We start from the raw sequence: 21,328 nt of genomic DNA on the forward strand, positions 1-21,328 counted from the left end.
TAGTTTTTCAGCATCGCTTTGAGACAATAATGAGAGATACACAAGAGATATTATGCAAATGGAAGAAAGCTGATAGGTTTGTAGCTTGAACCTATTCGCTGGAACGTTGAAGACAATATAATTACACAGCAAAGCAAGACACAAAGTAGGCAAAGTTCTTCATGTTACTCATGCATGAGGGAGACCTGCCTGGAGCCAAGTGTCGTTCCACCACTTGACCTCCGTCAGACTCTCAGCCAGGTTCCCCATAGCACTCCTTTTATTGTGGTTACATGAATATGCATAGGGTCATTAACATATAACATCTTACATAGGTATACATGTGAACAAAGAATACTGTGTGTGTGTGTGTGTGTGTGGTGTGTGTGTGTGGGGTCAGAGTATGACCCCATAAATGACTTCCCTAAACCTACTGGTCTGGAAAGTCCAGCAGTCTATCTAAACAAAAGGCACTTAGACTAAAACAGATATAGCCACGTTTATCCTACCATAAAACAATAAAACAAGGTACGACCCCTTCCCATGCTCCCAGGATGTAGGTGTGGATTCCAGAACACTCTGAATGCACACCAAGCCTTTGCAGCCTGCTAAAGATCACACATCCTATCACTACACAATTAATTAAACACCTCTACCAATCTAAAACTAATTATAAAACTCTAAGCATATATAAGTAGATATTTCTAAGCATAAATGACAATCAACATTACAAAACCTAACATTCCCCCCTTTTTGACCTTTATGCTAGAAAAGTTCCCAGTTATGAATACCTCATGTCTGACAGTGTCAATGCAAACATTTTTATACTCAGCATATGTCAATCACCCTAAATTACTGTAAAAGTACACAGTTTAACAAATGTATTAGCAGTTATCCCATTCCTCATTGATCTCATCCAATGGCAAACTGCATCCTACGAGCAAACAAATGAATTGTTAAGTTAATAGTTAAAATAAGAAAGTAACATTTTCAAAAACATCCCAGCTCTGCGGTGATCACCCATCATCCGTGCAGAGTGGTTTTAGTTCGGCAGGGCGTCATGAATGTCTCTTCCAGTTGTTTCCATCACTGTCCATAGGACCAGAGTCCAAATGTATGTAGAATAGAAATTCAAACATACCAGTTGGTTTTGTTGTTTGTCAACATGGGTCTCAGTTATCTTGAAAGCTGCAGGCCTTGTCAGCACTCTAGTTTTATGGCCTCTATCAACCCCCATCACCTCACTTCAGGCCTTCGTCCTGCGAGGGGGATACTTATGACTCCTCCATTGTCCATGCTCTGCAGAAAAACCCCTCTGTGGAAAGGGTGCTGGGTCCAGTTATCTTACTGCTGTTATGATCCCAGCAGTCTTCAGAGTGTCATCATATGCACAGTACAGTGGCACAGCATTAGGTGATGTTCATAGGAAACTGCTGCCATCACCACCATAGCTTCTGGTTCCTGTGCTCTTCACAGTATCATGATGCCATCCTTGGACTCCCTCTGCGCTGTCGATGGAGCTTGGCACGCTCCCCTCATCCTTCAGGTGCCCGTCTGTTGTCCACAATCTCCTCTGTTGGCCTCTGGAAAGCCCCCTTGGCACAGCTCTCATTCCAACGCAGCTTCAGTTCCTTGCTGTGGCTTCAAAGTCTGATCTCATGATGGGCCCAAACAGCTTGACCTTTGACCTCAACCACTGCCTGGGCTGTCAGCTATGCCTGGAATGGTTCTTGCTTCTCACTGGGCCTCTGGAGATTTCTCAGGAGATTCCTTCCAGCAATAATTTGACTGCTGCACCTGTATTTCCTTGCTAGGAGGAAAAACTTCTATTTGGAGAGCATGTCAACAATCATCAAACCACATTCTTTAGTTCAGTGAACTTCACTTATAGGCCATTAAAGCCTCATCTGAACATGGATGCACCACTTGCATAGGTTAAAATACCCATAAATGAACTGTTAATCACACAAATCACTGCAACAATCATAAAAAACATTGTTTCATGTTAATCCTGGACCCCTCCTCTTGACGCATGGACACTCCCATGAGTCAACTCATCAAACCTAGATTCCTGTCTTAAAGAAAAAAGGTTAGCTAGATCATGTCCCAGGCAACATCAGGGTGTCTCCTCCGGAGTAGCTTTGTAACCCTGCAATAAAAGATGTTAGCGTGTTTTGCATATTAAGTTTGCTTAAAAACTGGCTCTGCCAGGAGCCTGCATACACACCATCATGGCCTGGAAAACAAGATCTGGAAGTGAAATCAAACTTCACACCTATAAATAATTGTATCATAAGAGTAATAAAGCATTCAACATCAGCAAGACAAGTGTCATGTGCAGGTTTTCTCAAATCAGTAAACTACAATTATTTCCATAATTTGCCTCAGACATGGATCATCCCATGTACTCAGTTAACATTAATGTAATCGGTGACTTCCCTTAAGCAAAGTCACTCCACTCATGTATCACTAGGAGCTCAAAAAACTTATTTGTTTTTCTCATGTCACTTGTCCGCTTCTGCCGAATCCTCTACATGTACTCTTAGAAAAACAAACATTAGCAACACACATAGATGGTGACCAGGCGCAGGTCGACAGGTTCCAGAGGTGCTATAAAAAGACCATAAAGTTAGCCATCCATAGCTGTGGAAAGAATGTTATTCACATCATCAAAGTAACCTTCACATTTTCCCCAAAACACAGTGTAACAGCATCACCACTCATAACCTGTAAACACAGTTTTCTTCATACATGAACCCAGAAATCCTGTAGTAGAAAAACATTAACCAGTCCTGGTATAAATCACATGATCAAATCACATGAAGAACTGTAATGCTGTAGAAAAGAAAATGCAAATGTTAGCGCTGCGCAGATGTATACACACTTTCTCACAGTTTCCTCTGTGAGCAACACAAGGTAGTGAATAACACCCCTGGTAGATGCACAGACACGGAAAGTGGCACCTAAAAGGTTAAATCATCACGCAACCTCAAATGTTGCTGGCATCTTTCTGCTCCTGTAAAAAGAAACACACATAGATTCATCCACCCCTTTGTCCTGTCTAGGTGGAGGTTAACCTTGAGTAGTGGTCAAGTCTTGTCAGCTTTTGTCAGCTTTTACCAGTCAGTCAGTTTTTTTTTTTCTCTTTCACTCATTCATTCATGCATTCATTCTTTCTTTGCTGATAGTGGAACCTATAGTCGCATTTAGTTTCCACTCTCAGCAAAATGACGTCATTTCAAAAAGAAAAAGAAGAACTTTAGATCGGATTACCTCGCTGAATCCTTTTTGGACAGGAACTTACTTTGTCCCCAGATAAGTGACTTTCTCCTGAGCCCATTTTAATGTGGAGAAACTCACTTGTAACAATTTTCTCGACGACGTGTCGTACAGCGCTTTCTGTTCTAATCGTGCAGATCTGCTCAAACAGAGATTACCGAACAAAACTTTCAGTGCACAGTGAAAGTAACAAAATAAAAAGGCCTTGTTAAGTCATGACACAAGCTCCTCATCTCAGGAGGGTAAATCATACCATCAGCATGGTTTATCATACCATCATACTAATTGGCAGGCTCAACTTCACAACAAAAGAAAAATCATCAGCTAGATTCACTCCAAACCAACCATCAGCTGCACAACACACAACATAAGCCTAACGTCTTATTATCTATGAGTTTAATCCACAGGTCTGTGCTCTTCACTCATTTAGGCCACACACCCATTTTATTCAGTTTTCCTGTTTCCCTTCATCATAAAACATGTGACATGTTGTCATGCACTTCACAAAAGAAGTTTGTTCTGACGTATTCAGAATTGTGTATTTAGGTACAGGATTCACTCGCACATCAAAACAGGAAACTCAGTGTTTTAGAGTCTCCACTCAACACACAACAAGCTCCAACACATCTCATTCACTCGTGCTAGAATTCAGTCACCTTTCCTTAATCTAAGAACGATCAACTAATTTGCATATCAGCTATTAACCCACTAAGATGACAGGACAACAGAAATTCATGTTCAAAATGTTATAACAAAAATAGAATTTCCCTCATACAGTAAATTACTTGTGCTGCATCAATCAAGCAGGAAGCATCTCCCAATTTACTGTATTAACAACTAAATTTATTGTCTGATCACTGGGTGGTCAAACCAGAATCTTTTTTTCCCACAAAAGTTAAACTGTTGTCCTGCAACCTAGAGAGTTAGTTGTCAGCATTGGATAAATTCAGCATTTGATAACAAGTGTCTGTTAAATTCACACTATTTTAACACTGATGAGAGACAACAAGCTGATCTTCATTGCATGTGTGTTTGTGTTATTAGGCAGGTTTAATCAATGTCTGTGGAGCTGCATCTCCAGCAGGGCATGTTCTTAAAGCTGCCTTTCCTACACACTTCTCTGCTATAATTTGATCATTTCTTAACTAATGTGCTATGAGTCCACTGGTCTTTACATCACACTAAGTGACTTGGACAAGATGATAAACAGACTCACATGCTCAAGATGTTGTCTAATCTTCATGAGCTCTCTTGTGTTTGTGTTAGTAGGGTTAATGCATGTTCTGCTTGTGTGTGTGATTTTGTATATGTTTCTTTTTTTGCAGTGTTTCAGACTCCTTCACAATTTTCCAACTTAAGCAGTCAGTTTTCTTTCCCCCTGGTTTGCTAACCCAAATTTTGATTTCCCAGATTAAACAACAAAATTCCTATGTGTTCTCACCACTCCTCTCACTCTGTTGTCCTCTCCCACTTCAACAGTCCAATAGCAGGCAGTTCTCCTTCAGCTTTGTCCTGTGTTTCACTGTCTCTTCTTGCCATTTTACTCCAAAGGTGGCAAATGTCAAACTCCAACAGTCTCCTCAGTTCTCCTCAAACGTTCTTTTCACATGCACAGTGAATTTGCAGCTCGTTGGAAACACAGTGCCAATAATCCAATCAGGCAGGATGATGGGTTTGCTCTTCTTCTCTGATGCTGTTTGTCCACACTGCTGCTGCTTGCTGGGACTCTTTGCTCAGGACTTTGCTGCTGTCTCTTTATCTGCCATGTTATTGCTCTTTGGAGCTGCATTCCTTGTCTTCAGGGAGGAGTGAGAGCTCGCTTGTGAGGTTGAGGGACACATGGAGCTGTAAATAAGTCAGCCAGAAACTTGGCCTGAACGTTTCCAATGATGTTAAACTATAACTTTCTTCCGACCGCTGCATGTGGAAAATTGATTCAGGTCTGCTTGTCACCTGAAAGTGACAAACTAAGACATTTTCATTATTATTATCACTGCTTAATCAACACACATCTCTCTCCCTGTTTGGTTTTGTGAACAGTAAAAGCAGAAAATGAGATTGTAGTTGTTCTTGGCTGATAAACACAAAACCTTTTTCCTATGATTATTTTTCATCTACAATGTAAATTTTGTCTCTATTGTACTCTTTTTTTTTTTCTTCAATAGCTGGTGACCTGCAGAATCACCGCTCTCACAATCAGAGGCAATTACTTTTACACAGCGCACAAAAACACTGTGACTTCAGACACATTAACACTCACTTTTTTCATCTGCGTAAATAAATAATTTGGCCAATGGCATGTGCTATGGTGATCCATAAATAAGATCACAAGTTTTTTTTAATTATTTTCAACCCAACAAAATAAATAAACAAAAACATGATGCTGATGCTATGAACTCTCTACACACATGAGTCAAGATGCAGGAAAACTGCTCACGGAAACTCTGCACACTCCAGTTATCACAGTAATCATAGTTCTATTTCCCTCTCTTTGAAGAGTTCTCAGCCAGCTCCTGATCTGATAATGTGTAGCTTGATCATCAGCTCAGAAGAGACCACAACGCAACCTCACACAGTGGTTGCGTGCTTTGCCCCACAGTGGCAAAGACTTGCACTTTCATATTCAATTCAGCTTCTCCATCATGTACTTTTATATGTTTCATACAGGGTTCAGCATATTAGTTTCACAGGCATGCTCTATATCTCAACAATGGCTCATATTAGGATGACAATTTTTCCAAACAGTTCAAGTGCCTCTATGCACGTCATTAGTTTAAATATTTGCCTATATCACTTCATCTCATATGTCATTGTACTTAATTTGAACAACCCTAAGCTTAATGCAGATTCTTTTAACAATTATCCACCTCAATTAAATCTATGGTCTGGAGCACAGGCTGTTGTCGATCAGGGCAAGCTAAAGAATAAACATTTTGTGTCAGCAAGGGGTGGGGGAAAGCCATTCACCAGAGCATATCTTAAGTGCTGCTGATGTGGGCTGGCCTTCTCCACACGCTCTTCAAGGCTGGTGTGTTTTCTGAAAACTTCTAACATTTGAATCTCTTCCATTTATAAGCCTGCGATTAACCGCACGGCTCAGGTCCGCGTGAAACCCGCGCGACCGTGCTCGCGTGTACGCGCGTAGCTAAGGAGCCGTCGCTCTCTCTTAAAAAAGAATACTACTAAATACTTTGCGTTGCCAGGAGCGAAGTCCAACATAAACGTCTGTCACCCTCTGACGCACTCTTGGTTGCTTAGGAACCCATGATAACAACAACAGCTGGCGTCTCAGACCACGTGTTCTACTCCACACTCACTCACACAAACACAAACACCACGAACAACAACAAAGAATAGGCCTATTGTCCAGCACAATCTGGACCCCGCGGAACTTCTCAATTCCCCACAAAGCAGCGGACCCCACAAAGCGGTCTACATTTCGCCCCACTAAGACGGCGAACCAAAAAAGTTCGAACTGCGCAACTCTGCGACTTAATGCTTCTGTACAAAAAAACCCCACTGAGCGGCTTTGTACATCGCCCCACTAAGACGGCGAATTTTAGCCCCACTAAGCGGCCACGGACAACGCCCCACTTAGCGGCGAAGACGTACAGTTATAGAGTTGGACTCTAAACGTACTCGGTGTTGCTTAGCGTGTAATATCAGCCTCGGATCCCGCCGATCGTCATTCATCGAGGAGGAAAGACAGACAGTTCATCCACAGGAACTTCCTGGCTGACGTCAGTCTTTCAGCGTGTCTCTTCTCCCCTCGGTGAATGTCGACTCCAGGGATCCGGCATCGAAGGACCAATTAATGATAGGTTTGTAGCTTGAACCTATTCGCTGGAACGTTGAAGACAATATAATTACACAGCAAAGCAAGACACAAAGTAGGCAAAGTTCTTCATGTTACTCATGCATGAGGGAGACCTGCCTGGAGCCAAGTGTCGTTCCACCACTTGACCTCCGTCAGACTCTCAGCCAGGTTCCCCATAGCACTCCTTTTATTGTGGTTACATGAATATGCATAGGGTCATTAACATATAACATCTTACATAGGTATACATGTGAACAAAGAATACTGTGTGTGTGTGTGTGTGTGTGGTGTGTGTGTGTGGGGTCAGAGTATGACCCCATAAATGACTTCCCTAAACCTACTGGTCTGGAAAGTCCAGCAGTCTATCTAAACAAAAGGCACTTAGACTAAAACAGATATAGCCACGTTTATCCTACCATAAAACAATAAAACAAGGTACGACCCCTTCCCATGCTCCCAGGATGTAGGTGTGGATTCCAGAACACTCTGAATGCACACCAAGCCTTTGCAGCCTGCTAAAGATCACACATCCTATCACTACACAATTAATTAAACACCTCTACCAATCTAAAACTAATTATAAAACTCTAAGCATATATAAGTAGATATTTCTAAGCATAAATGACAATCAACATTACAAAACCTAACAAAAGCAGTCCTACATATTTGTTTAATATGTGCCTTAAAGGAAATGACTCGAATATTCCTCACAGTGTTATTGGAGGCCAGTGTAATGCCATCCATAGTGAGTATCTGGTGAGACACCGTGTTTCATAAGATTTTCAGGGCCGACGGTGACATGAGTTTTATCTGAATTTAGAAGCAGAATATCTTTAAGACATTCCTTCATTTTAAGTAACTGGTGTGTGTTCTCTGGTTTCATGGATAGATAAAGTTGGGTTTCATCTGCTCAGCAGTGAAAATGTTATGCTATGCATGTATTGTTTTCTATACACACAGACAGTGTAGAAATTTAGTCACTGTGTGGTTTCAGTGGACGATTGCGACAAAAAAAACAAATTTTTTCCCTTGTGGTTCTGGTTTAGTTCTCTTAGTATTTTCCTTCCCTGTGTGTTGTCCGCAGTGTTTCCTGTGTTTGTCAGTCTTTGTCTCTGCGTTCAGTTATTCAAAGATAAGCTGTAGGGCTGTACTTCAGGTCTTCTCTCCATTCTTTAACTTGAACAGGAAGTTTGTATTCTCCATCATAAAGGTTTGAACAACTTTTCAAAGCCACAAAAGTGTGAAGGAAAATATTTATGATGAGTGTAGATGCTGACCGAAGATGTACAAATTGGACAAGAAAGGGGAACCAACATCCCCCCCACCCCCACCCCAAAACTATAGTCATTAAAAAAACTGACATTCAAGGAAATACTAAGCACAGCACAGAATTAGAACACAAATACTTCTTAAATTGAAGAGAATAAATCATCCATTCGCTTCCGCTTATCCTTTTCAGGGTCACGGGGAGTGCTGGAGCCTATCCCAACTATCATAGGGCGAGAGGCGGGGTACACCCTGGACAGGTCGCCAGTCTGTCACAGGGCTAACACAAAGGGACAGACAACCATTCGCACTCACATTCACACCTAGTGGCAATTTGGATTATCCATTAACCTATCCCCACAAGCTGCATGTCTTTGGACGGTGGGAGGAAGCCGGAGTACCCGGAGAGAACCCACGCAAACACGGGGAGAACATGCAAACTCCACACAGAAAGACCCCGGCCTGATGGTGGAATTGAACTCAGGACCTTCTTGCTGTGCGGCAACAGTGCTAACCACCTTGCCACCGTGCCACCGTGCTGCTTGAGAAGAATAAATCATTGTTATAATAATAAAAATAAAATTGAAAAATATTGACTGAAAAGTTGTTGGCTTTATATCGTACAGCCTTTTCAGTATTTGGCTTAAGAGAAAGTTGAAAACAGATGACAAAACAGTAAAACAAAAAAAAAGTTCAGACAAAATAGTAAATAAATATTAAAACCACACTGAGTAAAACAAAATTGCTTCCTTGTTGAATTTTGTGACTCATGTCTTGGACTGACAGATGAGGTGGTTCTTGTCCACCACCTGCTTTCTTCTGGTCCTGAATAAGGGCTATGGGATACGTAACAAAGTAACAAAGTTATAACCAGGAAAAGAAGAAGCCAAACAGAGCAAACTATGAAAAATGATAGTGTTACGGCGGCGTAGGCCAGAGTGTGAGAGTGGAACCAAAAGCACATTTAGATGGAGGTACTGTAGTAGACTGAATATCCATCCATCCATCTTCATCCGCTTTATCCGGGCGTCTAGACTGAATATCAATCGGAGATAAAGTATCTGAATTTCAGGAGTGGGACCACACCTCCAAACACGCTCCTTTCGGTTCTCATCTATATATGTTCCCCCAGTTCTACAAACTGTTCGTTCTTGTTTACATGCCCCACCTGCCCTTGCCTTTTTAATTCTTTAATTCTTTACCTTTTAAATGGTAAATGGCCTGTATTTGTATAGCGCTTTTACTAGTCCCAAAGTGCTTTACATGGTCAGTCATCCACCCATTCACACACTGGTGACAGCAAGCTACATTGTAGCCACAGCCGCACTGACAGAGGCGAGGCTGCCGGACACTGGCTCCACCTGGCCCTCTGACCACCACCAGTAGGCAACGGGTGAAGTGTCTTGCCCAAGGACACAACGACCGAGCCGGGGCTCGAACCGGCAACCGATTACAAGACGAACTGCCAACTCTTGAGCCACGATCGCCCGTTTTAGATATCACTCTGGGTCAACACACCTGAATCAAATGATTAGTTCATTACCAGGTTTCTGGAGAACTTCCAGACTTATTGAGGAGGTAATTTAGCCATTTAAATCAGCTGTGATGGATCAAGGACACATCTAAAACCTGCAGGACACCGGCCCTCGAGGCCTGGAGTTCGAGACCTCTGCCATAGAGGGCAGATGGTTGTGGGTGGATGGCGGAGCAGCAACTGGACACCAACAATTTAAATGGAACAAATAGTGAATATACTGGAGAGGACTGTGAACAGCTCATGGCCAGAACTGTTGGTTTAAATCATCCTTCACAGAACCTTTACAGAACTATTTGTGAAAAACCAGCAGTAACTGGACAACTTAAATCTATGTGCCTGAAACTGAGTTCAGCCTGTAAAATATGAACAACATTTGCTTAACAAGGTACATATGGCCGCTGTGTGTGCTAAACGCAAACGCACACACATTATATTATCACAGTAACATTCTCTTTGCGAAATATGTTCGTATGGCTATGTTTAGACATGTTTTCTCAAATTTAAGATCAATGTTTGTGTTGTTTTTCATCTGACAGTTATGTTAAAACACCAGCTCATCCAATCAACAGTTTTTTTTTCTGCCTCGACCTGCTCACTTCTTATTTGAAACACTTGTGTTGTTTTTTTAATAGCAATCTGAGAGAACTCAGATGTGTTGTATGTGAGAAGGCAGCACACTAGACCACAAGGCACACATCTCAACAACAAATCAACAACTTTTCTCTTGTAGGAGGAACAAGACGATCGATGATGCCTCCTCCATCCGCTTTAGTTTAGGGAAGTTGTTGTTTTTAAAAGCTGTGAAACATGAAGTTGTCATTTAGTACTTATTACAAGCCTACAGTAAGGTGTAAGGAAAGAATTAGAATAAGGACTAGTGATTATCTACATCTATATTAAATGCATAGTAATAGAATAAATAACAAAAAGAGTTTATCGGCGTAATTTATCAATATTTTGTTCTGTTTTTGTGATTCAGAGACATTTGGACGAACACTGCAGTCAGGATTTTGAAGCCTCAGCATGACGAGCCGTCCACAGAGCTACATAGAAGGTAAGACCAGTAACCCCTTAAAATCGTATGAAATCATTGCCAGAAAATTCTAGTTATTTTGAAACTTGAAAGTTTATTTAACCATCTGACAAATTTGTTTAAAAAAAAATTCCATGTATGATTTTTAATTTGCATCATATTTGCTACACCTCGCTAGCCGTGACAGAATAAGGTTTGTATACTGAAACAGAACAACATTAACTGTACATGACCTAAAAATATTCCAAGCCCACTCATTCTCTTATAAGGTGAGGCACCAGTCATTCTTTAATCATATCAATTAATTTTAGTCCTTGCAGTTATCAAAAATGTAAAGATTCGAAGTAATTGTTCTCAGAGAGGATAAATCAATATTTACAAATATGTAAGAAAGAAAAAGACGATAAACTGTTAAGTGTTTAAAAAGTGTGAAAAAGGAAGTAACCAAGACCAAATACAAAGAGGAACTGACCATGTGACATGTAAACATGTTTTAACATGGGTGATATTCACGTATGGGATGTTTCCTGTTGGAGGAAAGCATCTTAATCAACTTAACTGTTCTTGCACTGACAATCTACTATAATACAGTGTACTATTATAGTAGTACTATAGTATTATATTTTGAGAAAATTTTAAAAACTGTTATAACAGATGAATACACACTTTTCTGAAGGCTCACATCTGTTTCTCCTCTAAATGTTCATCAGGTGAAACTGACTCTTGGCATGCAAAATCAAGCACAGGGTCAAAGGTCAAGGCAGAGAGAGTGGCACTGCTGGTTCTCTGTCTTCTGCTTGCAGCGGCTCTTCTCATTATTTATCGTCTCAGTGAATTTGCGAGTGAGTTTTTATTTTATTTTATTTTTTATTTTTACATTTTCTATAAATCAGATGAGGTGCATATTGCACACTGGCCAAGCCATCGTGTCACTTCAGTGTTTTAATAGACTTGCAGCAAATTAAAGATTATGTGTTTATCTTTTTCAGGGCTTTTGTTCTTTTGTTTTTTGTAATCCTTGTTAATTTACAAAATCTTTGTTTCTCTTATTTTTTAACTCAGCGTTTGAAAACACGAAAACCAGAGAATCACTGAAAAAACTGGAAGAGCTCAGAATGAAGTGTCAAAATGTTCTTACAGGTAAGCAAATAAAGATGATATGCTGTGATATTTGGTTATACTTGGATTGTTCTGCTGGCACATAGCTGAGTATGAGCCAATCTTGCCTAGTTTTTTTTTTTTACCTGATACAAAGAATATAGTTTTTTTTTTTTACATTCAAGCATCAGAAAAAAACTAGTCCTGATTAAATTAAAGTTAATTATTAGTTATACTTTAGAGCAGGGGTGTCCAAACTTTTTTCACTGAGGGCCACATACATAAAAATATAGGAGGGTCTGGGCCACTTACTAGAAATTAGTTATATAACCTTAACTTTAGTGTATTAAAGTTAGAAAAATCACTTAAAAGTGGTCGAATATATTATATTGTTGAATATAATTAAAGACAAAACTGCCTTCATCACAGCTTTCCATAAATGGATCTTTATTGATTTATTCAGAAAAGGCTTTGGTAGCTCATTCTCAGAACAGCAGCCTCAGATTTCTTCTTAGACGGAAGATTTACAGTACAGAGAAAAAACAATGAAGGGGAAAATGGGACGGGTACATTTCAAGTTTGTTATTTAAGTTATTAGGCTTAGCAACACGCCTATTAACGTTCGTTTGAAACCGTTATCAACATTAACAGACTGAGCTGGACTTAATAACAGGAGTGCATATAATTTTAGTAAATTATTCTGGTGAGTATCAGCTGCGCTGGGTATGTAAATCGGGCCATTCAGCCGAGGTGCTGATCCGACGCCACTCGTGCCAAAAATCCAGACAAATGTCACTTGATCAAGGAGCAAATCTGCATCAGATGAGATCAGCTGACTTTGCGTGTACGTGGGCAGTGCACAGCGGTGTGTACTCTGTGTGTTAACAAGAAAAACGCATATAAGAAAGTGGTGTGCAAAAGCAGGGTAGTGACAGAATTGATGCGCATTATTGATATTTGAAGCATGTGTACCTGCACATTAACACACGGGTACTGTGGAATATATTTTTTACTCACCTAAAGTGCTCGTGCTCTCGTCCACTCCCCGCAAAAAAATAGCAGCTGTGCGGTGTCTGTGGCATCGGTGCTCTCATCGCATGCGATGGAGTAAAGATCAAAAGCACAGCTTTATCAGACAGTTGCAGTTTAATGTTGGCTGACGAGTCTTCAACAACTGGATTTCTGGACATGCTGACGTTGTTGAAGTCCTGCACTTTTTCCGGGCGCATTATTTCGGTGACTTTAACGAGGCCGTGTTTTATGAGGTCTCCATCTGAAAAAGGCTTGCCATGTCTTGCGATGAGTTGGGCGACCTCATAGCTGGCTATTGTAGCCTTTTCCTGGACCTTTTGAGCACGAAAAAATTACTGTTGCTGACCCCGCAGGAGAGCTACCCTTTGCTTTAATTTCTGCTCTCGCTCAGCACCAGTGTAGGAGGCCTGATGTTTGGTTTCATAATGACGTCGTACATTATACTCTTTCATAACTGCCATAATTTCAGTGCAGATCAAACAGACACACTTCCCCTTGAATTCTTTGAAGAAATATTCACTCTCCCACCATGTCTGAAATTTTCTGCATTGACTTTCTACCTTTCGCTTCTTTGGTTCTGCCATGTTTAGTAACTAACTTGGGCTAAATTTCTTCTGTGATTGTCCTTTTTGGTGGAGCAACTGCCTTGATCGACAGTAGCTCCCCCTGGTGTTAAAACTAAGAAGTGCAATACACTCAAGCAAAAGTTGAAGTGCGGGCCATATTCGATTCTATTTATAAAATTACTTGCGGGCCAATTAAAAATGGATCGGCCCGCGGGCCGGAGTTTGGACACCCCTGCTTTAGAGAGAGTCTCTGTTAGAATAATAATGCAGGACGGTGCACCCTACCTTTCCGAAAACACAAATAATAAATACATTTGGATGAATTTTGTCTTTGACACATTTGCATCCTTATAGATATATATGAACAGTGTTTTTGTTTTGTTTGTTTTTTTGCCATGTGACTGAAATTGTTGCTGTAATCTCTTCGAAGATGTTTCATTTTATAAATGTGAAGAAGGCTGGGAGAAACATGGAGGAAAGTGCTATTACTTCTCCATCAGTCAATCATCCTGGAAACAGAGCAGAGAGGAGTGTAAAGCTAAAGGAGGAGACCTGGTAAAGATAGACAGCAGAGAGGAGCAGGTATGAAACACTAGTCATGTTTCCACATGTTTCAGCACAGAACTGTCAGATAAGGTAATTTTCTTCATATTTTTGTGATCAGGCATTCCTGGAGAGAAGAGTGAGAGAACTAATGAAAGAAGGTGAGGACAAGTTCTGGATCGGACTGACAGACTCAGCAGTAGAGGGCAGATGGTTGTGGGTGGACGGATCACTACTGGATGAAAGGTTTGATTGTTGTGAAAAAAAATTCCATTTCCAGAATTAATATTCCCAGTTTTTACTTCTTTCTGTTCTTCATCTTTTAGTTTGAAGTTTTGGGCTGGCAAAGAGCCAAACAACGTGACAGAGGGAGATCGTGATGGAGAGGACTGTGTGAGGATGGGAGAAGAATTTGAAAATAAAGATCTGAAGTGTTGGTTTGATCAGTCCTGCTTAAAGCCTCAAAGAAGTATTTGTGAGAAAGCAGGAGTAACTGTGTAACTTAAATATATATCTTTCTGAAATACAGTTCACCATGTTGAACACCAGAGTGGAGTGATGCCATTTTTTAAAAGAATTGTTGCAAACAGACAAACAGACAAAAAAAAGAGCACAATTAAATAAATGAAAATAAAATTTTTGTATCTGGTATCTTCCTTACTGCTCTCATTATTTTGTACAACGAATGTGTGAGCTCCTGTGAAATTTTCAATATTTTTTTCAATTATAAATTGTCCCAATTTTTACAGCTTTTAAGCAATGAAAAAAAATCCACCACATTTTGGATTTCACTGAATATATAAAATAGCTATTGAAGGAATTATTAATTATTATAACATTTAAAGGAGAATGGAAGAAATGTTAAGTGTTAAAATGGAGTAAGTAATAGATATCATTGAAAAAGAAGTGGAATTGACCATTACAGTGCTTGGAGTCACCTGATTGGCTGACACTTGTCAGTACTGCTATAACTGAGAAATCGACATAAATAAACGTCACTGGAGTGCAGTGTTGGGCAAATTACTTTGAAAAAGTAATTCATTATAGTTACTAGTTACTTCTTCCAAAAATTAACTGAGTTACAATATTCTAAAAGTAATTAATTACTAGGAAAAGTAACTATTTACTTTAAAAAATAGTTTAGTCCTCTGGGATCCAGGGTGTAATTGGCCATTTTTGACTACTTTTGATTTTACTTTTCACCTTTAAAAACTATTTACTTTGCCTTGTTTGGTATCATCCTTTTCAGCACAACCTCACGTGTCTGAATTTACAGTTATGTTTTCATTTTGACATACTGTATTAACACAATTGATCTAAAATCAGACAAAAAACATAAAATCCGAGTAGGAAAAGTTTTTTTTTTTTACTTTAACAACCACAAACATGTTTAATGAATCATATTTTATAACTTTAAATGCAAATATAAATTGTCAATTTTAAAATCCTAAACACGTTTGCAAAGTTATTTGCACCCGTTTACTTTTTACCTTTTTCTTTTAACCATTTCGAACTATTTACAGAACAATCAGCTGTTCTGCATTCAATAAGATGCCACACAAATTATTTGTACCACTGCGAAAAAATAATTTCTGTCCACTATAAAGGAGAACATCACAGCCTGATACCTGCAGGTCTGACAGCAGCAGGTGTATCACTCCTTTTTCTACCTGGAGACAGCAGTCGCCTCATTGTTCTGACACACAACACAAAACTATCCACAACACTACACACTAACTACACAAGACAACACATTAACTGCACACTCCAAACACGCTAAACGTCTCAAATCTCTCACATCTCAATACTCGCTCTCTCTCTTTTTCTGCTGTCTCTCTCTCTCTCTCTCTTTCTCTCGCCGTCACTCCTAAAACTTCCCCCTCTACCTAAACAACCAAATGTTATGTTGCCATATCATTTTTCGATTGTCCGATATTTAAATTTTTCCACCAAAACAAAAGTTTTTTTTTTAAAATTTATTTATTTTTTCATAAGCAGAGAGTGCTTGCGAGCACTGTCCTTAGACAGTAAACATGAAGAAAGTATTCAGGAAAAAACACAGCGTATAAATTGTTTATCATGACTCTGGTTTTACTCCACTTGCTGACCGAGCGAATGAGCCCTATTTTGCACTGAACCTGCGTCATTACAAATCGTGTTTGTGTATGAGTGTTAAATTTGATTTAGTGATAGTCGAGTGTGTTTATGCTTGTTTGTGTGGAGAGTATTGATTGGAATTGCGATGATGATGTCCGCTATCACTGTCAATTGTAAGCAAACACTTAATCTGGCTGATGAATCTTCACGTGACTTCCCCAACACTCTGTGAATGATACTTATGGTCATTGATCAGTGGTTGTTGATCAATGGTCATGAGAATTTGCATAATCATGATGAAGGAACTGACCTCACAGCCCATTGTTCCTTCAGTGGGCTGGTTTCAGTCATTATGCAAATGTACTGTTTATAAGATTGGGGAAACCTGCAGTCAGCTGAGACTGAAGAAGTCACTTGGATGAGTGATGAAACGTTTCTCCCACTGTACGTCCAGATGAACAGAATCAACTTTTGGAGATTTACTTACCTGGATGATTAAGAATGCATCAAGGCAATGATTATTAAAAAGATCTGTTAATAAATCAACATCCTTAGAGACAGGCAAGACCACATTAAAAATATCAGGAAAAAATTTAGCAGCAGTAGAGGAGTTTAAAATATAAGAATTAACAAGATATCGAACAAGAGAGAGGGACAGATGGAAAACCAAGTTAAATATAATAGAATGATGGCCCAAAATGAAAATGTCCTCAGAACTAATAAAGAACTGAGAATGGTGTGAGATAATTAGAACAGTATTACTTGAAGGTGAGAATGAGCTCACGAGGAGGGGCAGAACCCACAAACTGAGTGGAAATGCAGCTAAAGTAAGCATTCCAGGTGAGGCTGGAGGCCACTGTCAAGAACAAAAACAACATAAAAAATCTATAAACAGGAATGCAGGTTAATAGTAAGGTGAGCCTGATTACCACCACAGAGATCTGTTGGTCATTCAGCCAAATACTTCAGGGGTTGATAGCAATAGTTCAGAGCAGGTGTGAGAATGACAGACCCGAGCGCTCCACCTTGATTTGCACCTTGAACTCAGAACCACCACAGGAAAAATTTAAAAAAAAAAAGGCATAAAATAACCCAGTCTGCCCCAGTGATGACAATAAGCAGTAATTGTTTTTTACAAAGATTAAATGAAACCTTAACTGTTACTGGCATGTATGTGTTTCTTATTTTTAATTTTCCTAGAATTTGCACTCATAAGAACCATGGGAACCCTCAGAAACCTTGAACTGATGCTGGAAACTGTAAAAAAAACCCCAAAAAAACCCTCTCCTATAGGTAAGAATATGGAGCTCATACACTGCAGCATTATATTAACCTTGAACTGTGTGACCATCAGTGAAATTTAATCTTATGAGACACAGCTATCATTATTATTATTATTATTATTATCATTATTAAATGCACATTTTTACTCCTGCTGTCTCCAACTCCTACAAATATGAACAGTAAATTCTTCTTTGCTGCATTCCCTCAAAGATGAGCCCTTTCTAAGATGTGAAGAAGGCTGGGAGCAACACAGAGAAACCTGCTATTATTTCTCCACCAGGAGGTTGTCCTGGAGCAGGAGCAGAGACGATTGCAGAGCTGAAAGGGGAGACCTGGTTAAGATAGACAGCACGGAGGAGCAGGTATAAAACGTTGCTGCAGGTTCATGTTTTCTGATTCTTACATTTTTGTCATCTTGGCACAGAAAACACAGTAATTTTAACCAAAATTTCCCTTTAGGAACTCCTGGTTGAAAAAATAAGATACAAAATGAAGGATTCGGAGGACAAGTTCTGGATCGGACAGACTCAGCATCTTAGGGCACATGATTGTGGACGGTGGCTCACTATGAATTCTGGGATAGGTTGGACCACGAAGGATATTTACCTCGCCTTGTTTCTTGTGTTTTGGTATCAGCCGCAATAAAGGCTCGTTTTTGGTTTATTCAAGTTACTTTCCACGTTCCATTTTGTCAGCATTTAAATCCATTATTCACTCTTCACAAAATCAGCTTCTGCCTGGCTGTTAAAATATTTTGTCTTTTTTACTTCCTCACATGCATACCTAGACTGTAAAAACAAACAAACTGCACTGCACTGCACACTGAAAACTAACAGCTAAGGAGGATCAAGTGACAGCAAGTGATCCTTACAGTGGCCTATGCAACAAGTTGGATGTGACACGGTTTTACAGCACTCTGAGAGTTTGGAGAAGGTGGCCAAACAAGACACCATAAGCAGATGTTCCAATTCAGACATATTATATAATCATGGGAGTTGAGCAGGTTGTGTGGCCAGTGTATTGTTGACATAAAGCTGATAAGTCAGCCTCTAAAACATCCTGAACAGCAGGGAACGTGGCGAGAGACAAGACCAAGGTACAGGTAAGAGTTTAGAACTGCCTTCTTGCTTTCTGCTCAAATTAAAAGTCTACAATGTAACGTTTTCCTTGTTCTAATCCAATCAGAATAACATGTGCTGTAAAATCCATTTGTGACCCTCTGATTTACTAAGATGGATCCAAACTCATAATTCCCAGATGAGTTAGATCATGTCGTTACTGTTTTTTAGTTGTGCTAAATGTTTTATAATGTGAAAACAACAGAAAACATTTTGCTTTGAAAAATTGTAATGATGGTCAGTGTAATCAGGTAAAGACCCAAAAACTGGATAAAAAATAAATTCATGAAGAATATTTTCAATTGTCTTTGATTTATCATTTAGATCTATTTAAACAGTTAAATTATTTTCCATATTTTTTGCTCCCACTGTATGTTTTAATAATAATCTGATCACATTGTGTGGTGAATTAACCCTTTTTATTTGTAGTATTTCACATGACTGATTTCATTTTATTACCACATTGTGTTAAACATTTTCCTTAAATTAATCTGCTGCCTTTTTATTTTCCTACATAAAATATTAATTACAAATACTATATTAGAGACCCTGAACTGGTTAACGTTTTTTTGTTGTTGTTGTTGTTGTATTTTTACATAGAGATTCTTGAGCTTTTCATCCTTTCATCAGTGTCGGTCACATTTATGGAAAAGACCCCATTCATGAAGCATGCAATAACACCAAAGTGAACAGAAACACAGTCCAAACAACACCAGCTGTTAGCAGACTAATCTTTTCGCACACATTACCTTGAAACCTGAGGGCTCAGTGAATGATACTGTGAGCTTTTTGGCACCGACAGTGACGACATGTATGTGCACAAAGTATTCCAGCTTTTGTCCTCGAACACTTTGTCCAAATACCAATCTGATGTTAGGTATTTGTGATTTTATATACTTTTTTGTTATGTTGACTGTAAAGGTTGTAAAGGTTGTAATGGTGGCTTACTTTGCTGTTTCCAAACTACTGGTTAGTGGAAGTGGATCACTCAGTTTTACTGTTACCAATAGATGCATTTAATTTTCAGAGTGGAGTCTACTGTGAAGTAGTGATGAGAGAAGTAAAGGAGAAGAGAGTTGACATGGTTATAAAATCTGTGCAGGGAGGAGGGTTTGAGTAAACAGGTGGGATAACAATACAATGTCCTTGATAAACCACTCAATGACCCTGGAGCACTGCATTAAAAACATACACAGTTGTTTAGTGAAAATGTCTGTACAGACTCAGGAACACCGTTCACTGCAATGTCCACAGAGGATATATAGACAATGCTGAGGATTGCATAAATGTGTTCCATCCAATATGAAATAGACCCTCACAAGGCTGACTGTGTCGATCCAGGTATCCTGGCTAAAATGTAAATCTACTTTTCCTTCTCCACAGCCTCCAGCAAAGCCATGGACTCTAGTGTGCCCCTCGTCCTTTTGCTGCTCATGTGCAGTTCAATCATGGTCGAAGCCCAACTCAAGGTGTATAATCTGCGAGCGACTGGTCTTCCCACCGTTATCGTGTTAACTACAGATGCCTTTGTCAAGTTGTCCTGTGGTTTTACTTCTCTGGGTAAAACATCTGTTCGCTACAATGACGCAAACCCCTGGTGGGAAGAGCAATTCTCCCATTTCAAAGCTAAGGAAAATGACACGCTGACCCTCAAGGTTTATGACTATGACTTGATCTTTAATGATTTGCTGGGAGTCTGCAAAAGGAAGCTCAAGGTTGGAACCTATCAGCATGACTGCTTCCTGACCAAAGGCGGGACTCTCCATTACACTTATACTCTTGGTTGAAACAATCAGTAGGCATGCAGAGATTTGTATGACATCTGATGTCCACAGGCAGCCTTCATTTACCACAGCTTAACAATGTAGGCTATTATAGTAGATCTGAAATCCATTTTCAGGGTTTTGATCATGCTCACATTAACCAAAAAATCAAACGTCTTAAAGTCTGTAAACTCTTTCTACTACACTTCAGTCCTTGCTGCCTTGTTTCACCAATTGAAATAAAGTTTCTTGCAATGAAAACATAAAAAAATAAAATGACTAAGCAAATATTCAGAGAATGTCTGACATGTATGATTTAATAAAAGAAACATATTGAGAATATTGTGACTGACAAACAGATCTTTAAAGAGAAAAAATATTTCTATCCATTTGAATTAAAAAGAAGTTATGTTGAAATTAATGTTTATATGAGAATAAGTCTATGGTTACTAGGATAAATTGAATGAAACATGAAGTGACTGTATGTTCGTATACATACATGGAATTAATAATAAGTCACTTTAAGAATGCCTGACCATCGGTTTGTGCCTTGAAGCTTAAGCAAACTTGTGCAACAGGGCAATGATCAAAAACACAGCAACAAATCCACCTCTGAATGGTTAAAAAAACTAATTCTGGAGTGAAACATCAAAGCCCCCAGTCCCCTCTGAGGTTCCAGAAACTGGGACAATCCTTTTTGTCCTTTTTATGGCTTTATAGTGGGAGTAAGGGCGCCCTCCGTTTGCGAGGTGCGCCTGCTGCTTGCGGCACAGGGAGGAGAGGGCGGGGCGGTCCAGAGGGAGTCTTCGCCCAGGGCGCCAAACAGGCTAGGACCGCCACTGCGTGACATTTCTTCTCATTGTGTTTGTTATTTTTCATATTCCAATGAAGGCTTTAAGTGTTTCAGAGTGATCAC

General features: G+C 39.6%; 2 protein-coding genes across 2 annotated transcripts; both read left to right on the top strand.

Annotated features, from left to right (window-relative positions):
• Positions 1-10,901: 10,901 nt before the first annotated feature.
• Positions 10,902-14,651, top strand: LOC102788425 (type-2 ice-structuring protein-like). Its single transcript, XM_087835043.1, has 6 exons — positions 10,902-10,932; positions 11,622-11,753; positions 11,974-12,051; positions 14,038-14,189; positions 14,272-14,396; positions 14,477-14,651. The coding sequence occupies exons 1-6, from the start codon at positions 10,902-10,904 to the stop codon at positions 14,649-14,651; spliced, it is 693 nt and encodes a 230-aa protein (XP_087691169.1).
• A 5,380-nt stretch (positions 14,652-20,031) lies between these two features.
• Positions 20,032-20,711, top strand: LOC148096676 (perforin-1-like). Its single transcript, XM_087835067.1, has one exon. The coding sequence runs from the start codon at positions 20,047-20,049 to the stop codon at positions 20,434-20,436; it is 390 nt and encodes a 129-aa protein (XP_087691193.1). The 5' UTR covers positions 20,032-20,046; the 3' UTR covers positions 20,437-20,711.
• The last annotated feature ends 617 nt before the right edge of the window (positions 20,712-21,328 follow it).

The sequence above is a fragment of the Neolamprologus brichardi genome, chromosome 22 (assembly GCF_056152115.1).
Source record: "Neolamprologus brichardi isolate AB-2024 chromosome 22, ASM5615211v1, whole genome shotgun sequence".
Classification (NCBI taxonomy): Eukaryota; Metazoa; Chordata; class Actinopteri; order Cichliformes; family Cichlidae; genus Neolamprologus; species Neolamprologus brichardi.

Coding starts and splice junctions, on each gene's coding strand:
- LOC102788425 (XM_087835043.1), top strand. CDS start 10,902: ATGACGAGCCGTCCACAGAGCTACATAGAAG. Junction 11,754..11,973: donor TCGTCTCAGTGAATTTGCGA/GTGAGTTTTTAT, acceptor TTTTTAACTCAG/CGTTTGAAAACACGAAAACC. Junction 14,397..14,476: donor GGATCACTACTGGATGAAAG/GTTTGATTGTTG, acceptor TTCATCTTTTAG/TTTGAAGTTTTGGGCTGGCA.
- LOC148096676 (XM_087835067.1), top strand. CDS start 20,047: ATGGACTCTAGTGTGCCCCTCGTCCTTTTGCTGCTCATGTGCAGTTCA.